Source organism: Anser cygnoides, chromosome 19 (assembly GCF_040182565.1).
Source record: "Anser cygnoides isolate HZ-2024a breed goose chromosome 19, Taihu_goose_T2T_genome, whole genome shotgun sequence".
In the NCBI taxonomy this organism is placed as follows: Eukaryota; Metazoa; Chordata; class Aves; order Anseriformes; family Anatidae; genus Anser; species Anser cygnoides.
The window spans coordinates 9116720-9140900 of NC_089891.1; the positions used below are offsets into that span (position 1 = coordinate 9116720).

Consider the following 24181-nt stretch of genomic DNA (forward strand, 5'->3'; position numbering starts at 1 on the left):
GTTGTACACTAAACCGTGTGAAAAAAATAAAATTCACTGTTGAAGCAGACTAGACTTTGGGAGGGATTTTGTGTTACGCAGGAAACATTATGTAGCACCTGGTCTTGTTACCTTCAGAGACTGCAGAATATTTAAGAAAAAAGACAAGTATAACAACAATGCTTTTAAGACATTCACTGTACATGTAGTTACATTTTTTATTATTATTTTATATATACAGCAAGGCCTGAATTTCTTCAAAAAACATCATCTATATACAAACACACAGACAACATTGCCATTGTATGTATATTCAGGCTCCAGAACTTCTAGGTACACATCATTTGTACCCTGGGAGCCTGGCCTTTCCTCTATTTTATTGGGCAAAGCACATTCATGGCACTCAAAATTCTTGTCAGTTCCAGAAGCTGGAATTTTATTTCACATATATACATTTTATTTTATGTATATTCTACTCAGGGTGACTACAGAGTAGCAGACCAATTAGGAGCGCATAGAGCAGCATAGTGACTGAGACATTGTTTTGCTGAATATAGTGTCTGATCTGGAGAATTTGAAGATTATGGTCTGCCCTTGAATTTGCAACTAACATTGTATAATGTCCAAATTCTCAGTTTTTACTATGGGCCTTAGACCAAAAAAGACACCAGGGAAATAAAAATAAAAGAACATAGTCATGAAGATGTAAAAGCAATGGCTTTTTCACCTACACTAATAGAACTGACCAAAACAAAATACTACTTTATGCCATAGAACATTAGCTGAATATTACATTTACTTTGCACAGAGACAGAGAATGACAAATTAAGAACATCTACTTCTTGAAACTGTAAAGAAGTAATATCAGTAATATTACTGATTAGATGATCAAATTAGTCATCAACTTGTTTTACAGTGGTGTTGAACTCAAGTTTGTGATGAGATCTGTACCTTTTACTATGTGATTTCACAGCTGAATATTTGAAACTTGGCCAAAATATTTCCCTAATAGGCTAACTATCCAGGAATACTTAGCGTCTTAAAACTTCCACTGTTTATGTACTTTTGTGTGTGTGTGTGTGTGTGTGTGTGTGTCATTTTTTAAAAATTATATTGCTGATAATAAAAGGAAACCACATTCTCCCTTGGTCTCAGCCATATGCTCCCAAAGGATCTCTTGCATTCTCTCTAGTAAATGTGTGTCTGTGAGATATGAATCAGTGATCTCATGACTTTGTAAGAACAATACTAGAAAAATTGTATATATTCTTGTATACTATCTAGTAGCATAGTTCTATTACACAGCTCTCACACATGAAAAAGTTGATTAAGTTAGCTACATCTTGGAACAAATCTACATAACATTTAGTTGTATTCCAAACTGCTGTTCCTCACTCCAAAGCTTTTCCTTGTGCCTGCCACTCTAAAATGACTGTCATGGACTAAATATAAATGGAATATAACAAAAGTGGTTAAGCAAACATCATCAGTTAAGATCAGCACTGTTTCCCTATTTAGGACTTCCTCAACTGCTATAGCCACTCCTCTAAGATTTCATTAGTATAACTCCATCAGCTGTCTTGAAGAGTACCAGCTTCATTTTTGCAAGAAAATGTTTTTTCTCACAATTCTGCTGTTTTCCTGCTGTAAGCCAAGGACATATTTCTTACATATTGTGCATATTTCTAAATAAGAGCCATTGTTTCCAGCTGAAAGCCTTCTTCTCTTCTTCTAGTTCAAGTCTCTCAGCAGATTCAGAATGCAACTGCAGATGGCAGAGGTAGGTTCTTTTTTCTTTCTTCAGTTTTGGGATATGTGTTAAAATGAACTGTTCACAAAAAAAAAATGGTGGAAAGATTGAAAAATTTCAAAAGCCTCCACGTAAAATTAAATCTTTTGCCCATCTGTGCATTGAGACTGTTTGCAAGTTTCAATACAAAGCTTTCTTTGCTGCCATACTTGTATGTACATTCAAAATTGCTTTAAGATGTTAAAATGTATTTTCTCCCTTTATAGGAGTCAGAATTTTTCTTAGTCATGACTTTTTTATTAACAATTTCTGTGAAAAGACAAGGCAAGTTTTTCTTAGAGGTATACTTGCATGATCTTAGAAACCAAACTGATTTGATAGACAATCAAAGCTCTGGCTGCTACTATTCAAAAGTCAGGAAAGATAAATTCAGTTTACTTATGTGACATTAATTCTGCCACAAGTAAAATACTGTTTTCACTTTTAGGTTCACATTCTACCACTCAAGTAGTTTGGCTGCTTTCTCATACAGAAAGGAAAAGTTACTTTCTCCTACGAGTAACACCCCATACTATTTCTTTTTTATGCTTCCATTATTTTCATTGCTGCTGTAGCTCAAAAGGTTTTCTTGTTGGTTCATCTAGATGCATCTGTTGGTTTTGTGTGTTTATGCTGTGTTTTATACGAAGGCATGCATTTTTCATCAAGTGTTTGAAGCTATATACTGATACTGAAAAATACAAAGTTGCATTGCCTGCTAGTGGAAGTAGTAAAAAAAAAATGAACATCTATTTCAACAGAAATAAGTATAGCCTAGTCCTCAACATATTCTGGGGGAAAAAAAAATAAAATAAAAAAATAAAAAAGGAGATTCTTGAACGATAGGTGCAATCAACTCACTCAGAAGTTTCTTCTTTCCAGAGGTACTTTCCAACCCCATTCTCACACCTGTTCATGGCACTTTGGAAGTAGTGATGAACCAGAACGTGAGCCTCTCCTGTCACTCAGATTCTGGTTCTCCACCTATCAAATACACACTGTTTAAATACAGTCAGAAGGTATCCACTTTAAATAGGATAGACTTGATGCCAGCTTTGTTCAACTTGACTATCAACTCTGCCAGTGATGTGGGTGAATACAAGTGCAAAGCTGAGAATAAAATCTATGGCAGAAGATACAGTAGAAGTCTCAATTTCACGCTTGAAGGTATGTCTTGCTGTATTACTTCTTGATACATTTAATTTTATTGGATACAAGGAAGAAATTTTTCACAATGAGAGTAATGAGACATTGGAACAGGTTGCCCAGAGAAGCTGTGGATGCCCCATCATTAGAAACGTTCAGCCAGGTTGGATGGGACTTTGAGAAACCTGATCTAGTGAAAGATGTCCCTGCCCATGGCAAGGGGGTTGAACTAGATTAACTTCAAGGGTCCCTTCCAAACTAAAACATTCTATGATTGTATAATTTTAGATTCACATAGCCATGCATTGGCTGATCCAATGCATCTGCAGCAGGGGGACTCAGCAATTTGTTTGCTGAAGGTGATGTTTTGTACTGCTGTGTGTGCCTGCCTTGGTTGAGCTGAACTTTACTGAAAACTGCTACTGTTCCCTCGGGAGTCAGCAGCACTGTTCTGATATGTCTCATTGAGCCCTCGATCCTTTATGCCCATCTTATTTGCCAGCATTGCTGATTAATTCAGTCTTGCTTTGGAGTTTGTCCTGCAATCAGCGATGCAGTCTATTCTGTTGTGTGTTTTTGTTGTTTGTTTGTTTATTTTCAGAGCCACTTTCCAAACCAGCGCTGAGCTCACCCACCTCTCAAGCAAAGAAAGGCCAAAATGCAACCCTGTCTTGTCTCTCAGAGAAAGGGTCTCTTCCTATCACATACACATTCTTCAAAGACAAACGGAGGATATCTCAACTAGTGAAGATGCAGAAGGAAGCAGCTGTTACTTTTGTACTTATCAATACCTCTAGTGACTTAGGAACCTATAAATGCAGAGCTGAAAATAGCTTTCGCAATAGTACAAAATACAGCAACAGTTTCAACTTTACATTAGCAGGTATGCACGTGTCAAATAGTTTACTACTGTCAATAGACAGAGACAGAAACAAAGTTCAGAACATAGGAAGAATACAAGTATTTTAGCCAGAGACTTTATTCCTGCAATGTAATGCTCAAAATATAATGATTACAATAATAATAATGAGGTATTTTTAAATTCATGCAAAAAGAATTACTTTCAGCCTAGATAGCAGCAGTAGTTGAAGTGACCACGAAGGATGATTGTAAAAGACTCACTTTTACAAGACACTACTGGTCCAGCTTTCTCCACCTTGGGGAGATTCTAGCTTCATTTTTCTCTCTGGTTCTTATGAAAGGGACAGTCTATTGGCAGCAGCAAAATCCTTTCCTTCTGCTGTGGTGGTGTGCAATTCGCGTTCTCCTGAGCAGTTCTATTAACAACAGTTAATCCAGAAGCTGAAAGAAATGCAAAGTCATGATTCCATTTACAAATATGAAACAACATTTCTTCACATAAACACCTTTTTTTGTTGTTGTTTTATTTTGTTTTTGGCAGAGGAGAGTTGCAATTCTCAACCCCGGATCATTTTTCTTGGGCTAATCTTACTAGCGTTTGTGATAGGATTTGCTCTGGCAATTCGATTTTTCATCATTCCTTCATGTAAAGCAGGTAAGTTATTTGAATATCTATTTCATTTTCCATATATGCTAATTTATGTTCTCAGTACCTTCAAGTGTGCAAATATGTTACAAGTAGAATTACACTCTTGGTATTTTAGGATATTGTCAACTCTCCTTTTAACCAGCATCAGCAGCGAGACATTTACGAGGCAAGATTTCTGACCCGTGGTTTAAATGGCAGGCATGGTATGGGGAAGTAAAGTAATACCTAAATTAAGACAGAACTGTTGGAAGGAATTAGGCCTTTTTGTTCTTAGCAAAGAAAGAAAATTCTATTAAAAATGCCTTTGATTAAGGAGTAATTTTGACCATGAAAATAACATTTTTATGGAGCTCTTTATTTACCTCTAAGATAAATTGATTCATGTATGTATTTGTTGTGCAGGAAAATTTACATCTGCTGTGTCCTCAACTGGCCTTACTTCAATGGATAAAGTAGAAGAGTCAGAAAATTATGTCACATACACAGAGATTAGTAAGTTTGTGTTACTCCCCATATAGCCATGAAATTTACCTGAAGGAGTTTGGTGGAAGAATGTTGTTATACTATCTGCAGCCAACATGGGCCAATTCCTTTAGGCACTGCAGAAACAGCAGAAGGGGACAACTACTACCAGTCAGGAAGTAAACTAGTAGTACTCCTACTGACCATACCATTACAGATGCAATATTTGAAGTCCCTCGGTATCCATATTTGGCACCATCTGCCATGCAGCCAAAACCACAACTGCCTAAAGTTCCATACAAAAACCTACCGTAAACAGAAATAAAATGAATTGCATTTGGCAACTTACGGAAATGACAGGAATAGCCATTACAGAAGAAAAGAAAATTGGATAGACACTGCACCTCAGATTTACTTACTTGTTTACTAAAAGCCAAAAATGGGCTATACACAAGTTGTAGAAAAATAAAACTTAGGAAGCTCCTGCATTCTGTTCAACATTGTTCAGTACACGACGTTTCTTTATTCCATGTTTCTTAACTTTGAAAAGACACAAAATCAGTTCAAATAAATTATGAAGTAATTCTAGACAACAGTCAATGAAGCAACTGGTCTACATTAGAATGTACTACTTCCACTGTAAAAAATACACAGTAATGAAGACATTGCATTAAAATCACAATGCTATTACACTGTAATTTTCTAGATTTACCCTATGCATGACTGTCAGTATGCTTGGGGGTGCATGTGTTTGTATCTAACAGCAAAACTGTAACATTTCTTGTTTCTAAATACCCAAAAGGGAATCATTCCTTCCCAACAGATCCACCTTCCACTCACATACAGGACAAGTAGATATCTAGCTATGCTGCTCCATTAGCTCAGTGCTCTCTGCAGCTGTTCATGCCAAATTTCAATCACATACCCACATAGCTTGCAATAACAATGAATATAGCTCTGATAATGCCCATAGGTGCTACAAAAAGCATGACAGATTTATATCCAACCCTGAATGTCGCTGCTTTATTTACATCATTAAAAAAATACAAAAAAATCAGTCTCTTGTAATTAATTGCTGTTTATCTTTAATACAGAGCCGATTCAAAAACAGGAGTGTGCAAATTTTTCTGTTAGTAGAAGACAAGATGAAAAAGGTGAAAACCTCATTTTATAGTAGTGGGACATCCAGTATGCATAGATAAATTGGGGGGGGGGATTGGGGGGGGTGGTTGTGGGAAGTGGATAGTAACAGTTATATACTGAAATTGCTCACTTACTATGGAGAAATAAAAATAACTAAGACAAAAAAAAAAAAAGCCTATCATACTGTAACACAAAAGTTCAAAAGCTTAACTTTGCAACCATGCAGATTTTATTAGTCACCAAGCTGTGGATGGCTTATTAACTCTTCTATTATCTTTACTAAAAAAAGAACATTGCATTATTTTACTCTTTTAACAGAGAAGAGGGAAAGTCCTACAATCTATTCAAAGGTCGTCATCAGAGATGGAATACAAGGTAAGATCTCTTATGTGATTAATTTAAGTACTTTTAAAGAATCTTTCAATCTTCAGATGTACATCAGCAGATGTACCATGTCTGCTGAGAGGTAGTAGAGAGAGTAGATACTAATTGCCTGGCCTAATTATTTTATAGACAGATCATATAGCTAGTTGTCTACTAGCAAGAAAAATCCCCAAGTAATAACCTCTAGGGACTTAAAATGGCTGGAATTATAAAGATCCAAACAGCCACCCTGTTAAATAAACAACAGCTCCTTGCTTTTTAAAAAAAATAATAATAAAATAAAAAAGCTCAATGGAGTCACTGTCAGGTTAAATCCTGCTGGACACAATGTACAGTCTGGCATCTTTAATAAATTATCCAAAGCTTTATCTATGATCCAAGCTCCTGTGCATTCAACAATTATCCTGGAACAGAAACTGGATTGTATAAATTAATCAAAAGACTTTAGTCAAGCACTACAAAAAGTTACTCCAACTTTGTTGCACTCCAAGGCACATGCTAGAGGATCCATATTTGACCTTTGGATCTGCTGTTACCTAGTGGCAAGCATGACAATTTCTCAGTTCACCACTCTCAAAGTATAGTAAAATTGAAGACAAGAAAGAAGTTATGGTTAGCCCTGCTGAAGAGACATGTTTGCCTCTTTCCTCTTTGCAAGGTAACCTGGACAACCTAGATGGTTTAGATTTGACAGAAAACAGATACATCACCAAGTTTTAGGAGAACTATTTCCAATGAAGTGACTGTATCATTGACCCCAGAAGTCAGTTTCAGGCACAGAAATTTAAGAAATTCCTTTTATTAGACGAATTTAAGTTTACACATTTTTAGCTGATGTTACGTACTTAGTTAAGAAGTCTTTTAACCTAGATATGTGCATCATTTCCTTCATGGTGGTGTCTCTGCTTCTCAGCTGGACCACTCCATTCTCTAGAGTAGCATCAGTTATCAAGACCATGAAGAGAACACTCATCTCATCATATCTGCAAAGAAAAGATCACACCTATTACCACTTTTGATGTATGAAAAAAAAGAACAGATTAAGTTATGTACAAATGACAACAAGCTGCACATTTTTTTTTGCTACAATGCACCAAGTTGTGTGAAGACGCCCATTTTCTTATAGACATTCCTTGCTTTCCTAATTATTTTTCTTTAAATTATTAGGTCACTTTAGTACATAAAGTAAATGTTAGTATTCTGTTACAAGAGTATTTTCTGTAGAAGCAGAGTATAACTTTCTTCTGTTATTTAATAGCCAGACAATGTAGACTACTGCACATGAACCAATCAACATACATATTTTTTTTCTGGGGAAAGAAGAGATCCAAGATCCATAGATACAAGCAGTGATATGCTCAAAATTCACTCTTGATCAACAAATCATATATGAAGCCCTTAACTGGAATATAGGTTTTTATCTGCATGAATAACATCGCATACACCAATGGTAATCATTCCAGACGTGAAGAACTTTTAAGTTCAAGACTAGACACAGTGTGCTATCTGAAGCAGTACTTAAGAATGGAGCACAGAGCCAGTCAAAATGGTTTAAAACAGAACACAGCACAAAAATCAGGAAGACATGACATGGTTTTGCAAGTTTACTCATCTTAAGAAATTTATTTTCATAGAAGTGTCTATAAAAGGGATCTCACAGTTCCAGAGCAACAACAATAGAAAAAAGTGTGAAAGGCTTATACAATTCTTAAAACAAACTGTCATTTCTCTTCGTAATAAAATCTACTGAGTGAGTTTTTAGTTTAGGATGCATGCCTTCATTCACATGGTTACTGCACTCAATGACTTCTTACTGAAAGCAGGAATATTTTTGCTAGTCCACAGGAAGTCACCTTTCACCTTCATAGTTTTAACTTACAAAATACTGTTTCTTCTTACTTTGTATAAAGCTGTTCCAGGGATACCTGCGTGGTTTCAAGATAACCTGGCCATACGGAAATTCTATTTTCTGATAGTTCGTTGAACAATCCTTGACAAACCTGTGTTTAAACCAAATTTAAAAACAAAAGTATAAATAAAGATTTTGAGGGTTTGAAATTCTAGACAAAGAAACTATTCAAACTCCAGAACTTGTGTTATTAGCATTTCTAGTTGGTATTAATTTACTTGCTGAAATAAATCTCATATTTAAAAAAATATGCCAGTGTAAGTTTCTTCCCTTCTGTGGGGACTGGCTTAATGATTGACTTAAACAGAAACTTCTGAAATTCTGAAGATGGGACCCACATGTTATGATAACTATGAAAGATTAAGAATCAGAGGGATTTTGTTATTTGTTTTCCTTTAACATTTCATTGAACAAATTGAAACTTTATTAACAATACTAAAAGCAGTGTGTTAAAGCAGAGAAGACATCTACTTCCCCACTGTCTGTACTCCTTCAGCCATGCTTCACTCCTTCAAACTGCACAGTAGAAGCACCATGAAAACTGTATAACTGTGAGTCTCAGAGAAGTGAAGTAGCAGCATGATTTTCACCAATGTTACCAGAGTGCCTGACATAACAGAAGGTCACATGGTAAATTAATGCTCAAAATTAAAACACTTTCTTACAACATACCTGTCGCAGCTCTGTTGTTGGGCCTTTCCCTACATCCAAGGCCACTTTGATAGGTGCTAGACAAGGATGAAGTTTAAGTACCTAATAATTTTAGAAAAAAACCCAAACTGCTTATTGTGAACATTTAAGCAGAACTCCAGAATATTAAAAGCCAGTGACCATTGTTGCTTATACTTCCCCCAGAGTTACCTTTCTGTGTGAATTTTTCTTTTTTGTTAACGGATTCTCAGCTAGCTGTAGTGAATCAAAGAGATATGCTAATACTCCTCGGTCCAGATTTCCACTCACAGACAGGACATGAGGAATAACATTCTTCCTTCCATCTCGGCCCTGATGAGGGGAGAAAAACGACACACACACAAAAACAAAACGAAACAAAACACAACCATGAAGAGATACTTCAAAGTCTGTCTCAACTGGCCTTTTGTTTACTCTAAATGTATAACGAGGTATTGAGCTCAAGCACCCTTCTTACTTTCAGTCATATGTTAGAATCAGAGGTACATTTTAAAGTTACTAGCAATCTTGAAGTGTAACCATGACTAGATAAGTTTGTAACAATGGGGAAAATTATATAGTTCATTGCTAATTTTGAATAAATAACTCCATGAAAAAACTATTTCATCTCCTTTTGAAAATAAGATCTACTAACGAAGGTCTGACAGCAGAATTATACAGACTTTACCACAGAAGAATAAGATAGTCATATGCTAAACAACCACATCTTCAAATAAATTATTCCTCTCATCTTTATAATAAAAAGATTCTCAATAAAGTAAGTTAAGGCTTACCAGTAATTTTGATCTATCCCCTGGATACATCTCTAACAGTTCAGTATCACCAAGGTTCTTCAGTGTTTCTATTGTTTCTTTTCCCCAAGGAAAGTTATAATGTAAGTTAAATCCTCTTCTTCCTTCTTCATCCTGAAAGTCACTGCTGCTGAAGTCAGATGGGCCTACTGCAAACTGAAAATTGAAGATATAAGAGGTGTTCCACTATTGTGCATGCTGTACTAACAAACCACATCTGTAAAGCCAGATGTAAAGTCTATAATTTGCAGCACATTTTTAAAAATAAATTACCACCCAAATCACTTCAATTGCTTCACAGCTCTTTGAGATCAAGTCATTTGTAAACACAGAACACTTGCCTTTCTGCAAGTCTGTTACAAATTACTTAATGGGTTTTTCATAAACTTAAGTAGTTTTTTTGTTTCTTGCAAGAAATGCATGTATTTCAGTGACAAAAATTGGCAGCATCAGCCAAAAACTTAACAGGGTGTCTATTTCCTCTCTCTTTGAAAAATAAAGGGGCAGGCCAAGATTTGCCATCTGTACGCTGCTGTTACCTTTCTCCACCATTGCAGTCTCTGACGCAACCAGTAATCGAGCCACTGTCCTGCAGTTCTGGGAGAGCTAAACCATGCAAGCAAAGAGGTAGTCCTTTCGCCTATTCTTTAAACAATAGCAAGGTCAGCAAGTTAACTCCTTCAAAAACAACATGGAAAAACCAAGAGACAGTATTCAAAAAAAAAATCCAAAGTTGAAACAATTGTACATAGTTTATTTAGGTACTATAAGGGATTAGTCGATCTTTATTAGTCTACCTTCTAAAGTTTTTGTTGTGTAGCTCACTTTCTGGAACAGAGTGAAAACATACTCCAACTTCAGCAAGGCCACAAGGCAGCCTCTTGTTCGCAAATTCTAAGCAGCTAACATATTGTGCCAAAACACCTGCCAAAAGACAAATAATTAATTTTAGTAGCCATATGCAAAACTTCAATTTTTTAATTATACTGAAAACAAATACAGCGTGTTAGCTTATCCACAAGAGGAAATGAAGGCAATGACAGTGATTGAAGATCACAATGCTACAGATAGTGTTTATATGTGCAATCTAATTAGCTTTCATGTTTTGCAGACATCAGCTCAGCAGCTCATGCACAGCCCGTACCTCCGGGTACTTTGGCAACCGTGACTTTAGCGGGCCTATCCCCTAATTACAGGGCAAAGTGTCAAGTGCACATTTGGACGTTTATGCTGCTCAGGTGCTTGAGAAGGCCACGCTCTCGCAGCGTGCAGACCGGACCTTCCCAGCGCACTGACACAACGGGAGGACGAGTTAAGGCCGGCAGCTGGCCTGCAGGGTGCACGGAGCCCCGAGAGCCGCCTCACCCTGGCGCTAGCGGGGCTGTGCCGCGGGCCGTACCGGGCAGCAGCGTCTCCCGGAGCGTCCCTGCGCTCCCCATCGCTTCTTCCAGGGCGGGCCCGGCCGGCTCCTGGACAACCCGGCGCAGCGTCTCCGAGCTCAGCAGCCGCAGGGCATCGCGGGCCTGCGGGGCGCCGGCGGAGGGGCTACCGTGGAGCGGGGAATCCACGGCGAACACCTGCTCCCTGCGGGCCAGCGCCGAGTGCCACCACTGCGCCGCCAGGTTGCCCCGCAGCGCCGCGCCCAGCGGCCCGAAGCCCAGGTGGCAGCCGCTGAGGTAGGAGCGCCAGGACCGCGGCTCCGCGCCGCCCCGCAGGAAGCGCCGCCGCCGGCACAGCTCCAGCAGCTGCCGCTGCTCCTCCTCCTCGTTCTCCTCCTCCTCCTCCTCGCCGCCGGCCGCCACGTAGGGCCGCCTCAGCGCCGGCCGCCTCAAGCGAAGCGCGCTTCCACAGCGGGCCGCCCGGCATCCGCCCAGCGCCATCTTCCCGCCCCGCGCCTCCCTCACGGCCCGTGGGGGGGGGGGGGGGGGGGGGGGGGCGCGGCGAGCATTGCGCATGCGCGCTGGGTGCCGTGGTTCTCTCCTGCTTCCCGCTCAGTGCCTGCCGCCGCCGCCATTTTGTGCCCTTGGGCTCAGCCGCAGCCCTGCCCGCCGGGACCCCGGCTCCGGGCCGGGCCCTTCCCCCTGCGGACGCGGCTCGGCGCCCCTCAGCGAGGGCAGGCTCCGATCGCCATGGGGCGGGAAGAAACCCCTAGGGATCTGTCCTTGACACGCGAAGCGCTTTGTAGCTGCCCAGGGAGATTTCTACGGAAAAAGCCAAACGCGGATTGCTTGAGAACAGCTACATCTTGTTGTGTGTGGTCTGAGGCAACATACGAGCTTTCTAACAAGAGTTAAAGCTGCAGATGTGAAATTTAATACTACTGCAGTATATTCAGCTAGCGGCGTGGAGGGGGCAAACTTTCGTTGCTAGCATAGCAAAAGCTTGCAGCTAGCAGCCCAGCCCAACAGCAGAGCAATGGAAATTTCCATACATGCTTAATCACGATTTTGTACCAGTGCCAGAAGGTGGAGCTTAAAGAGGAGATATCGCTGTGTGCTGGCTGCAATGAAAAAATTCATGCATGTTAAATCCCTAGGAGCTGGGATTATCTCAACATCCGCTCTTTAACATACACCCAAGTCCCAAATGGCAGAGAAGGAACAGACTGAGAATTGAAAAAGACAAGGCGTTAGTAGGCCAGTGGGGCAGCTGGCTGAGCTGCCAATCCTGGGAGAAAGGAATGCCCTGTTAAAGCCTGCTATCCTGACCCAGTGCAGAAAATCCTGCTAGATATAACTTCATTTCTCATGCAAGCCCACAACAATGCAGCCCTAGTTCCAAGTTTATTTAGTATTTCATTTTCATTTTATGTGCAAATGTTAAGGGGAGAGATTTCCTTACAGCAAGGCACTTCCTTGCAGGCAGGCTTCCCCTACCCCATATCCCTTTTTCAACACCAGAAGATATAAAACTAGAGGCCTGTTTTTCACAGGATAGTGATATCCTTATCGGATAGAAAAATCTCAGAAATGGTTTTAGATGTGGCTCAGTCCAGTAAGATAGTCAGAACTTGGAAATATTTCATCCATGTCTGATTCTGTCCAAGTCCACCAGGAATCTACCAACCTTTAAAAAAACAGTATCAGAAATATTACTAGGTGGCATCTCTCCCACTTTTCAACCAGCGTTACTTTTAAACATAACTGTTTCATTTTAACACATTCAGTGCTATCCCCCTTCTGAAGGGGAAAAGAGCCTATTTTTTTCCTTCCACCATAGTTGATTTAGCTTTGCAAAGTTAATTAAGATTCTACATTACTAACTATAGCTTTAGGTTTACTGTAGTATATGGGACTTGTATTATGGAAGCTCTCACAGTATTAGGGAAGCTCTCATCGCAACAACAAATGATCACAGAAAGTACTATCAAGTAATGAAATTCCACAAAGAAACATTTAAGAAAATGGATTATGGATTAGAGTGTAGTTAAGAATAGCACAAGCTTAGCCTCAGAGGAAAGTCATCAAGAGCAAAGCACAGTCAAAAGAAAAGGGAAGTTCAAGAGACTTGAAGTCACAGACTTGGATTCACAATAACCCAGATAGAATCTTGCCCTGATTTTTACAGGCAGTTAAGCAGGGTAGTTAATGCGTTAAGTGGTAGTTAAGCATTAAGTTTAAAACTAATCAGTTATCAGTAAGTGGAAAGAGGGAACTGAAGATCAGTATTAAGTGGAAGTTTAAGCTACTGTACATGAAAGCATTAAGCACTTTAAACTAGGATCGAGGCTTTTTTGCTTGTTGCCAGATAGGCTCCTAATCAAGGAAATGCTCTAGAAGGGTTGCCCACTGAGCACGGGCAATGCATTGAGATGAGTCATTAGCTGCATGTACAAATATTGATAAAGATTCATCATCTTCACTGACGAACAGCCCATTTCCCTCCCCCCACTTTAATAAAGAAATCACTGCTCAATACCAGTTTAAGTATAACTTGAAATTTTAATGCTAGGATCTTCCCATTTCTCTGAAGCTCATAGTAAGCCTGCATGCTAACTCACAAGGCTTGACAGCTGTAGACACATTACACTCAAGCCTAGTCTGCACATATGCAACAGTTACAGTGCTGCAAAAAAGCTTCCTACACTTGTAGCAGAAGCTCATTAGCAACACCACTTCAGCAGAGTTTTGGTTAGCAAGACTCCTAGCTATACCATTACTCCAATGGATCTTTTCCAAAAACTGGCCCTATGCTAATGAGACAGGAAGAGTACTGTTTCTGACTTATTTAGAAGCCAGCTTTAAACTTCTTCCCCATCAAATAGAGCCTGCCATGCTAAGCAATCTAGCCCAATCAAGGCAAGGCTGGTTTTTATATAAGCTTAAATGTTTAATCAGACACAGTTGAGAAACCTTTCTAGAATTTAATATAAAAACATTTGACATTCCATTAATGTAAAGTTGTGCACATGTTGAGAAAATTGCCATCTGAAAGAAAATTCGGTCTTCAAATATCTTTATTGGAAGGCCATGCACTGCCTTCTGTTACTGTATTTCAAATCACTGTACATTTACTTTGAAAACACTGTCTGCATTTTCTAGTACAAAAAACTAAAAATTGTTTCAGGAATGTAGAGAAATATTCAACTTAAATAGCGAAAAAGTGCACCATAATTACTGCTGCACTGCAGTCATTTCTGCGTTTCCCATTTCTTAAATAACTATCCTGTTCTGATAACACACAATATAAAGAGCAATTATGAAAAAAACTGAGACATTTAAATACACTAAGTTATTGAGAATAACTTGCTGGCATTGGGTAACCTATCATAGGAGCAGCACCAGTGGCAGGATATGCATACTGCTGTTGGTTCATGCCATTGTGCATATTTGCAATGTTACTTCCATACTGCTGGTCATAGCCATTCTGGTAAGCTCCCGCAGGGTTACCAGCCCTGAAGCCAGCTTGCATGCCTGCAGCTGCAAAACCATTTCCAAAAGGAGTTCCGTTACTGAAACTTTGGGCAGTGTAGGCCCCATTTTGAGCTTTTGCTCCAAAGTCTCTCTTTCCTAGTGCACCATAGGTTCTCTCAAAATTCTCCCTCTCTCTAAAACTACTAAATCCACCCCTTTTGCCCGCAGAATATCTGTCACGTCGGTCACCTCGGGAACGACCTATTAAAGAGACAAGACATAGTTATATATGCATATATACACACATATGATAGAAACATTTCACGTACCACCCAATGAGTTCAGCTAGTAATGATCTTTTACTTTTCTGCCCCAACAAGGCAAGTCTACTAGAAAGCTTTCCAGTTACTAACTGGACGCCAGTTAGGCACATTGTATTATATGAAGACACGTTAAGATTCCCTTCTCTAACCATTGTGGAATCCATACACTCTACGCCTGTAACATGAGCAGCAGCATGAAGAAAAAAAGCACAAGAAAAAAAGGTCACTAAAAGATGCTCCACAGCATATGGAACACCGTGGGGGCAGGCAGTTTTGTTGTTGCTAGTCAGGTCACCATAACTGCCAAATAAGCTACCTTCCATATCCATTTTTGGGGAGGCTGGAAGCATAAATTGAGCTTCCAGTTTGTTCTGGGAAGAAAGCTATGCACCATGGCTACCAGCAGCACTTACCTGAACCTCTGTCTTCAATCAACTGAAGCAATTTGGGGTTGATGGCTTGATTAGCCTCCCGAAGCACAGAGATGAGGTCATTTACTTGCTTAATATTGTTAGGAGTAAAGAATGTGTATGCTGTGCCTGTTTTGGTACTGCGGGCAGTTCGTCCAATTCGGTGGATATAGTCCTCTGAGGAGTTAGGGTAGTCATAATTGATGACAAATTTCACATCTTCCACATCTGTAAAGCGTTGCAGTGTGGCAAAAAGCGAGGTACAAAGTTTTGCACACCACAACAGCCAAATCGAAGATAAACGTTAGACAATAGCACTTTAAATGAAATAATGGCTGCAAAGAACAGTGTTAGAGTTATCCATTTCTGCATGAATATTGTGGAAGAGAAAGTTATGCACACTCCGTCTGTTCCCGTCTTATCACCCACCCTGTGATCCAAAACCTTACCATAAAGGAGTATGCATTTGCTTGTCATTCCCAACTCAAGAGTCCCCTTTACAAATCATCAAGTGACATCTGAATGCTTCTTGCAGTAGGGCCACTAAAGCTCACAGCAGCCTCTTCATGTGCTCATTTGAGGACCTTAGAGTAAAAACATACAAGGTCCTTCACATACACACTCATCAGAAGCTCAAAAAAAAGGGCCACACTGCTCGTCTTGCCAAGACCTTTGAACTGCAGCTGCAAGAAAAACATACCTGTCCCCCAAAAGTCACCAAGTTGTTTTTATGCACTGTGTCTCGTCTAGGCAAGCGCTTCCAAGAAGCCAGGGTTCACTTGAGAATGTGTCTCTCTCTCTGGCAGGTCTCGACATGACGACTACATATAGGTGGAGGAACTTCGACTTTCAAAGGCATTTAGAAAAGCCATTGCTTTCCTGCCCCACTTGCTAAAGTGAGAGGTGGACTTTTTCTCAGATTTCATGTGCCAGTACTCACCAATTTGTACAAGGCTTAGTACATTTTAAAGCTGCTCTCTCCATTTCATGGTTGAAAAAAAATTTCATTGAACATTGTAATTATTTTCTTCGACATTTCAGCAAACTCACTGAAATTCAAAGACCCACAGATCACAGCAGACAGTATGCACAAAACTAACAGTACTGCACCATGGCAAATCATGCAAAGCATGGAGAGAAGAGAAATACCAGGGCAAAGTGAACTGTGAATGAGACTGCTTATTTCATGAGAGAACAGTTTATGGGGTAGTAGTTTAAAGGATGATCTTTGCCTTTTGAAGATTACTGGCACACAATGCTCTCAGCTTTCACCTCTCTATTTGACTGGAAGCAGCCAGCCGATCATTTCCACTAGTCCTCCATCCCCCTCGAGTCCTCCGATTGTCATGCCTAGGCCTTGCCACAAAGACTGCACCTTTATGTGAAGAAAACTTAGAAAAATGCAGAGGTTAAAGAAAGCAATAGACTTTCTTTAAATAACTTTGGGCAACTGGCATTACGAGTTTTACTAACCTAGACCTCTGGATGCAACATCTGTAGCAATCAGGATTGGTGCTTTTCCATGTTTGAACTCTGTAACAAAAGCAACTCTCATCAGTTTCTTCATGTATCAAGTAACTGATAAAAGACTTACCAAAATTGCTTAAGAACTTACCATTTAGAACCCAGTCTCGTTCCTGCTGACTTTTATCACCATGAATACCCATTGCTGGCCACCTGAAAATACAGAAGTTCATCAGCTTCAAAACGTTCTTTGAGTACTTCCATTAGTCAGTTACCAGCAAATTCTAAACAGCTACTAGATTTAATATCTCAGCTGACACTTGGTGCAGTGTCAGTTTTGACACCATAGTTTTAAGCGGTCACTCATGAAGTATCTAGAGCACGTTCAGCCTACTGGGGTGGCTCGCTGAATTTCAAGCTACTATTTAGACTTACCCATCTCTCCTCATTTTTCTGGTAAGATCATCACACCGTCTTTTGGTTTCCACAAAAACTATTGTTTTGTTTTCCTTCTCACTCATGATTTCTTCCATCAGACGAATAAGCCTGTCATGAAGAGATGGTAGTTAGAGCTTTCATTACTTACACTATACAATCATCACTTTGCTGTCAGCTTTGCCAGCCTCATTTTCAACATTGAGTTTTCTTAGGGGTATCAGACTGTTGTCAAAAAATCCACTGAGACAAGTTCACCTCAGTTGATATGTAAGCTAAAATTAACCATTTTAATAAAAAACCTGCTGAATGTTCAGCCACCACCGACTACTTACTTGTCATCTTTCTCTACATCATGGCACACATCAACAATCTGAAGAATGTTGTGGTTTGCACTCAGTTCCAATGCACCGATGTTGATGTGTACATATTCTTTCAAGAAGTCTTCAGCCAGCTGCCTTACTTCCTTTGGCCATGTGGCACTCCACATCAGAGTTTGCCTGTCAGGCTAGAGAAAGAGACTGTATCAGTACAAAATTAACACAGTTCAGTGAAATGCCCAATGAAGTCTATCCAGACAAATCTGAGTTAACTGTGATATCTTTGTTTTAATTAACAGTGGCATTTTTTTCTGGAATACCAGGTACCACTTATACTCACTCTTATCTGATCCACAATTTTTCTGATCTGAGGTTCAAATCCCATGTCAAGCATCCGGTCAGCTTCATCAAGAACAAGGTAAGTACACCTCCTGAGATTGGTCTTTCCGGCTTCTAAGAAGTCTATAAGTCTTCCAGGTGTTGCAATGCAAATTTCCACACCTAAAAAACAAACAGTAAGTCAGCTGAAATAATTTTCACAGTGAAAGTTTCACAGTTTTCACAAGATGCATCAAAACTTATCCATACCTCTTTCTAAGTCACGAATTTGTGGTCCCTTTGGAGCACCTCCATAAATACATGTAGACTTCAAGCGGCATGCTCTGCTGTATTCAGCGGCTACTTGCTGCACTTGTTGAGCCAGTTCACGAGTTGGTGCCAGCACAAGACACTGGAAGTAAGATGCCCAGCTTTTAGTTCCATATTTACTTGAAGTTTCTAGTCTTATGCAAGCTTTAAATCAGGACATTATATAGCACTTTATTGCCAGAATGACTAGAGCTGAATAGCCCAAACAAGCAAAAATAAGTTAAGTAGAATCACAATTACCAAACAACCACACATCTTAGGTGGGAAGATACCCAAAACTCACAAGCTTCCAGTGAAAAGCAATTTCCAAAGTGGGACATCTAGCCCTGTCCTATACAGCTTTACAGAATCAAATTAAAGCTTATGGAATGCTCCTGGGAGGACACCAAAACATGGAACCCTTTTATTCAGAGAAACACTAGTGAAGCTATGCACTTTCATGAGCATGGATAATTGGACTGCAAAAAATTCAATTTTTCTAGCAATTATGTTCCTCTTTCATTTATAAATACTCACAATAGGTCCATCTCCTCGCTCTAGGAATGGCTGATGATTTATATGCACAATAGCAGGCAACAAGTACTGTTTGGAAGAAAAGAAAATGTCCATTACAGTCTCTTCCCAGGATTGTTCAAGCCTGCTGTACACCAGGCTGTATTTCCACTGCTGAAACCTAGCAATACTCCATACTGGTGGAAACTTACAGACAGCGTTTTCCCTGATCCAGTCTGTGCAACTCCAACCATATCCAATCCACTCAAGGCAACAGGCCATCCCTGTGCTTGGATAGCAGTTGGTTCAGTGAAGTTCTGCCTCTGAATCACTTCCATAACATTTGCTTCAAGAGAAAATTAAGATTTATTAACTCACGCTTTGTTAATCAAGCCTGGAAAAAAAAAACACAGTATGGCTTTCTTCACTTACCAGGAAAGTTGGCTTCATAGAAGTTTATTATTGGTTTTGGACAGTTATGGCCCCTAACTGTGACTTCTTTGCTTGACCTGTACTGCTCAACCTCTTGCTGCAAAAGAAAAATCCCATTACTGGAAATAAGCCTTGATACCAAAGTTACTTAAGTTTACACACACCCCCAAGCCTACTGGGCCCCATGACCCTCAGCATGTTTGTACTTATTTGTTTACTTTTGCATGAGTTGGATAGAGTACATACCACAGTACGTCTAACTACATCAGGATGTTCTTGATAGAAGTTCTTTTCAAATTTGGGCAGTTCATCTAAATTCCATTTCTTTTTGGTAAGTTTTTCCCCAGGGTTTCCAAATTTCTTCCCAGAAAGAGGTCCACCTCTACTTCCTCCAAACCGAGGTGCTCCAAACCTAAAAAAGAACATAACATAATGTAAAAACCGAAAGAAACTTACTGGTCCTCTTCTTCCTCCTCCACAACTTAACTGTTATCTTTGTAATCTGCCCTGTGACTTTACAATTCAGATTTATCAACCTCATCTACGTGATACTAAAACTTCCAAAACTTACTAAAGTTGTGGATGCCATAATCTGCTTATCTTTCTAGTCAAAAAGCTATGGTAACATGTTACCCTGCAGTCTTCGTAAGATGAAGTTACAAGGCCTACTTGCAATTTGCAAAATAAGAACATTAACACATATGTATTATTCCATGATCAAAATGGTTTCCTACCCAAGTAACACTCCTATTGTATCAGCCTGCAGAAAGTGGGCAGGGTCTGTTACAAAACCTTGGGACAACTTTCCCATAAGCATTTTTTCCATGTATTTTAAAGGACAGACTTCTCTCTGTAAGCAAACTTTATGAGACCACACATTTTCTGTTTACATTTTAGGTCAGGTCCCTCTGTTCTGAAAAGGCTTATCTCGAAAGGCTGCTCTGGCATCTCTAAGGCGCAGCTTGATGCGAAGCAAAGCCGCGTGTTGAGGAGCGCTAAACCGGATCCAAGCACGGGGCTCCCTCCCCTGCCCTGACGGCTCCCCAATTTTTGCGAACTGGGAGCGATCCTTCCACACTACACAGCGCTCCCAGAGGGGACCGGGCTGAGTGGCCGCTGCTTCCTGCCAGCGCTGTTTCCTTTGTCTCTCATTTCTGTCTACGCCACATTTTCCAGCCGCTGCCATTTTAGAGTCGGAGCTGGGCGGGGGGAGGAGGAGGAGGAACAAAGGCAGCAGCAGCAGCCGGCATTTTGATTTCCCCTCAGTCACCGCATGGCGGGGCCGGCCATTAACATCCGCTTACACAACACAAAGCGGGAGCCGGCCGGCTTCTGCCAGCGGCCGCCAGAGCCGCCGTCCCTCGCGAGGGGAGGCAGGGAGGAAGCAGGAACCGCCCTACCCTCGGCTCCCCGAGCCCCCGCCGTCGGCGGAGAGCCCGGCCAACCCACTGACCCACAAACCTCGGCCGGCCCCCCCCCGAGGAGGGGGGGGGGCTTGCGGGACGGAGCCCTGCGGGGCCCGCCCGTGCTGGGGCACGTCCCCGAGGGGCCTCGGGCCCCCCACAGTGCGCCCCCCTCCCCGGTACGCGGCCGGGGCTGCGCTGAGGCGCCCGGAGCGAGCCCCGCGGCCAGCCTCGCACGGAGCCCGCCCCTAGCGGCGCTCAGGGTCTCTCCTAGGGCCGCTCCCCCTCCCCCGGCTGCCCGCTGCGAAGCTCCAGAAACTTCGAGGCGGAGAAAGCTGAGGGGAAAAGGGCTGCGGGGCCCAGCCCCCGGGACTCGCCGCCATTTTAGGCGGCTTCGCAGCCAACCCCCGCGGTCGGGCTCAAGAGTCCGGACGCTGGCGGCGGCTAGCGCCGGCCGGGCCCCCGGACTCACCCTCTGTCCCTGTCGCTGGAATACCCGGGCATGGCGATGGTGGCGGTGGGCGAGGCGGTCCCGGTGACTACAGAGGGCGGCCGAGCGGCACGGCAGGATCCGACGCCGTCGTCTGGGGCCACTGACTGTGGGGCGCCTCGCCGCCCGGATGCCGGTTATATAGCGGCCGCCGCAAAGGCTACCGGGAGCCGGCGCGTGACGCAGGCGCAGAACCCGCCCCTCCTGTTATGTAAGCGGCCCCTGCCGGCCGCAGTCCCCGCCCCCTCCCCTGTGGGCGTGGCCGCGGCCCGGCCGACTGACCGGCTTCGGCGCGGCCGACCGGAAGTTCCCCTCCCCTTGGGGGCGTGGCCAGCGCTGCCGTCACCGCCCGGAGAAGGGCGCGAGCGGCTGCGCGTGCGCAGAGCCGCTGGGGGCGGCCTGAGGGGACAGGGGAGCTGAGGGGAAGCGCTCCGCGAGCGGCCTGTGCGGGTGCACGCGGGGCGCCTGCGTAAGTTATAAACACACACCATTGGAAACAGTAACTCTGTTCTGATCTCCCGATTCCACAGTAAAGCGGTTCAAAGGTCACGAGGAGCGTGGCAACTGATACGCTGAAGGACGAGGCTGCTTAGCACAGGGGTAACAAAATAGCTGAGGTGGCTGCGGTGCTGCTGACCTGCCTTGCTTGGCTAGGGACTTAGCTTGAGCGTCTTTGCCACCTGTGGCTTCGAGCACAAAAGGTGCAGCTCGAACCCAAACCAGAAGCAGCCATGTTGCCCACACCTGCTCCTAGCAGTGGTCAAGGCAAACAAACACAACACAAGGTCGGAAATGCTGTAACAGCACCCCCCGGGTGTATCCTCCCACCTTCTCGCAATCCATGCCTTACGGCTCTTCTGAGACAAAAATCACTAACAGTTATTTACGTTTCCTCCCATTTTTGTTCATGTTCAGCTTCTAACATACCATGATGACGTGCTTCACAGTTTAATTGTACGCTACTTGAAAAACATTTCCTTTCATTTTCGATATGTTGCCAGATAAGAACAAGGGGACACAAAACAAAGTTATTAAACAGTGAATAATCATTTTCTATTTAATTATTTATACCATTTCTGTACGTTAGTATCTTCTAAGTCACCTCATTTATAAGCCAAAATTGCAGTCTAATTTTTTTCTCCTTTAAAAGCAATTCCACACTTCTGATAAACCTTGCCACTTCAGTGACAAGAAGTGCACACAGTATTCAAGATCTGGGCCTTCATACAGATTTGCATAGGAAGGCATAATGATGTTTTCGATCTAGCATGTATTATTTCTTAATGATTATGGTTTTTTATTATTTTATTGTTTGTTTGTTTTTTTTTTAGAACAGTACTAGGTATTTCCATAATCTCTTTCTCAAAAGTAACCCAGTGAACAGTACCAGCTGTTCCTTCTTCACGTATACTACTTTTTATCCACACTTCACCTGGCATATTTTCACTTGGTCAGTAACATGAAAGCTTTCAGACACTCCTCAGCCAGCTTCAACTGTTGATACATTGGGTAGTGTATTTAAAACATAAGGCCCTTGTTAAACATCATCTTTTCTACATCACTTCTAAACGTATTGAACTTTTTTATGAAAATTGTCTATTTATTCATACATTTTCTGCCTTTTAACTGCAGATCAACAAAGAGATTTAATTACATTTTTTTAAATCTCATCAGTTTATCTTTTTTCCTTAACAGACCTTGAACAAAGCATTTCTAAAGCTTTTTGGATATTCATGTATGTTACATATACAATCAGCTATAATAACTAGGTTCTGCCCTATATACCTAGTTATTGACTTTTGCAAAAAAAAATAATAATAAAATAGGTGATTTGTGAGACAAATGCTTTTGAGAAAGCTGGGTTTGCTTTTTCCGAGTTTAATACTATGGCTTATCTCCACAGGCAGGTAATTAGTGTCTAGAAATTGTGTTTACTGCATTTTCAGCTTCCTTGGTATAGGGAGCATACATTTTAGCCTGAAGTTCACTACAGATTCTCCAGAATTAAATTTAAGCCAGTTATTTCTTTCCATTCCCGATTCTGAGATGAACTTAAGCAACCGGCCACATGCTATTGCTAGCAGATCAGCAATTTGGAGGAATACTACCTGATCTTTTTTTTTTATTTATTAATTCAGTAGCACTTCGATTTGACTAGATTCCATAATATTGTCCCCTGTGTATTTCTGATAGGGGATCCTCCTCCATTTTTTTTTCAATAGAAGTTAGTGATGTAAAGAAGCAAGCTATGGATTTATCTCCCAAAATATTCTTTCTAACTCACACTCTTTACCTACTGATCGTACAGACTTCCTCATTCTGATGAGTCTGAAAAAAGTCTTTGTAAAGACTGTGAAAATTAATAGCAAATTATCAGATCTTCTCTATTAAATTTAGCTTAACACATCTTATTTTGATTTTTTTTGTTTGTATATATACGGCTGTTGTTACTGCACTCTTTAACCTTGCTAAGTTTCTGAAGAATTGAAAAAAATAAATAAAAGCTCATAGCCTCTGATCACTTCCGCCTTGCCTGCATGCATGCATTTTAGCCTGCAAGTAACTCCTTTTAATTTCCTCTTTGAAAAGAAACTTCCTCATTTCTGTTCCACCCCTTCAAGTTAAACATCTTTGTTGATTCTTCTGTTCTTACTTTGAGCAAACATACGCAAAGGAAATCAAAAGAACTTTACAAAGCCATGTATGTATCAAACAGAAATCTATGCTTTAGTATTAATTTCAAAAGTACTGATGTGCATTTGCTTCTATGTGCAGAAGCTTTGTTGTTTTTATTAAAGTGATACGTGCATTTAATTATATATCTACAAATTACATCATCAGACTATTACAGCTGTCATTTTCACTGTTTACTTGCTGCCAGTCATTTATTTCTACTGTCGTAATTAGGTTCCCAGCTGCTTCTGTCGTGCTCTGGGAGCTGAAGGATAAAAGGCACCATTATTTCTAGTTTTGCATGACTTGATGCAACATGGAAGTTCCAGAATGCCTAAGCAATGCCCTATACTCCTGCTTAGTAAGGATAGTTATATACTTTCACCATTCAGCACCTCCAAAAACCTGTACTCTAGCACCTAACAGCACACTAAG

General features: G+C 41.2%; 3 protein-coding genes across 9 annotated transcripts; 1 reads left to right on the forward strand and 2 right to left on the reverse strand.

Moving 5' to 3' along the window:
• Positions 1-177: 177 nt before the first annotated feature.
• On the reverse strand, positions 178-11722 carry POLG2 (DNA polymerase gamma 2, accessory subunit). Of its 5 annotated transcripts, none has more exons than XR_007163463.2 (10): positions 11203-11722; positions 10601-10727; positions 10343-10448; positions 9786-9959; positions 9184-9324; positions 8995-9075; positions 8313-8413; positions 7259-7396; positions 5306-5426; positions 178-4216 (listed from the first exon to the last, which is right to left on the reverse strand). XR_007163463.2 is itself a non-coding variant. In XM_048064370.2 (9 exons), the coding sequence occupies exons 1-9, from the start codon at positions 11681-11683 to the stop codon at positions 4195-4197; spliced, it is 1371 nt and encodes a 456-aa protein (XP_047920327.2). In that variant the 5' UTR covers positions 11684-11722; the 3' UTR covers positions 178-4194. The 5 variants fall into 5 exon arrangements, 3 of the variants coding, with proteins under 3 accessions (XP_047920327.2, XP_047920328.2, XP_047920326.2); XR_007163462.2 differs by having other exon boundaries at positions 178-5192; XM_048064370.2 differs by lacking the exon at positions 5306-5426.
• On the forward strand, positions 1492-8489 carry MILR1 (mast cell immunoglobulin like receptor 1). 2 transcript variants are annotated; one of them, XM_013179054.3, is made up of 9 exons: positions 1492-1625; positions 1715-1759; positions 2651-2935; positions 3516-3797; positions 4317-4430; positions 4827-4916; positions 5981-6040; positions 6348-6404; positions 7327-8489. In XM_013179054.3, the coding sequence occupies exons 1-9, from the start codon at positions 1592-1594 to the stop codon at positions 7350-7352; spliced, it is 993 nt and encodes a 330-aa protein (XP_013034508.3). In that variant the 5' UTR covers positions 1492-1591; the 3' UTR covers positions 7353-8489. The 2 variants fall into 2 exon arrangements, with proteins under 2 accessions (XP_013034508.3, XP_066836221.1); XM_066980120.1 differs by lacking the exon at positions 2651-2935.
• Positions 11723-13724: 2002 nt separating the features above from the next.
• DDX5 (DEAD-box helicase 5) lies at positions 13725-21234 on the reverse strand. Of its 2 annotated transcripts, none has more exons than XM_048064368.2 (13): positions 21080-21234; positions 19427-19592; positions 19181-19277; positions 18961-19094; positions 18773-18838; positions 18197-18338; positions 17949-18109; positions 17624-17796; positions 17289-17399; positions 17005-17066; positions 16863-16922; positions 15393-15617; positions 13725-14917 (listed from the first exon to the last, which is right to left on the reverse strand). In XM_048064368.2, exons 1-13 carry the CDS (start codon positions 21085-21087, stop codon positions 14535-14537), a joined length of 1788 nt encoding a protein of 595 aa, XP_047920325.1. In that variant the 5' UTR covers positions 21088-21234; the 3' UTR covers positions 13725-14534. The 2 variants fall into 2 exon arrangements, with proteins under 2 accessions (XP_047920325.1, XP_047920324.1); XM_048064367.2 differs by having other exon boundaries at positions 21056-21212.
• Positions 21235-24181: the final 2947 nt, after the last annotated feature.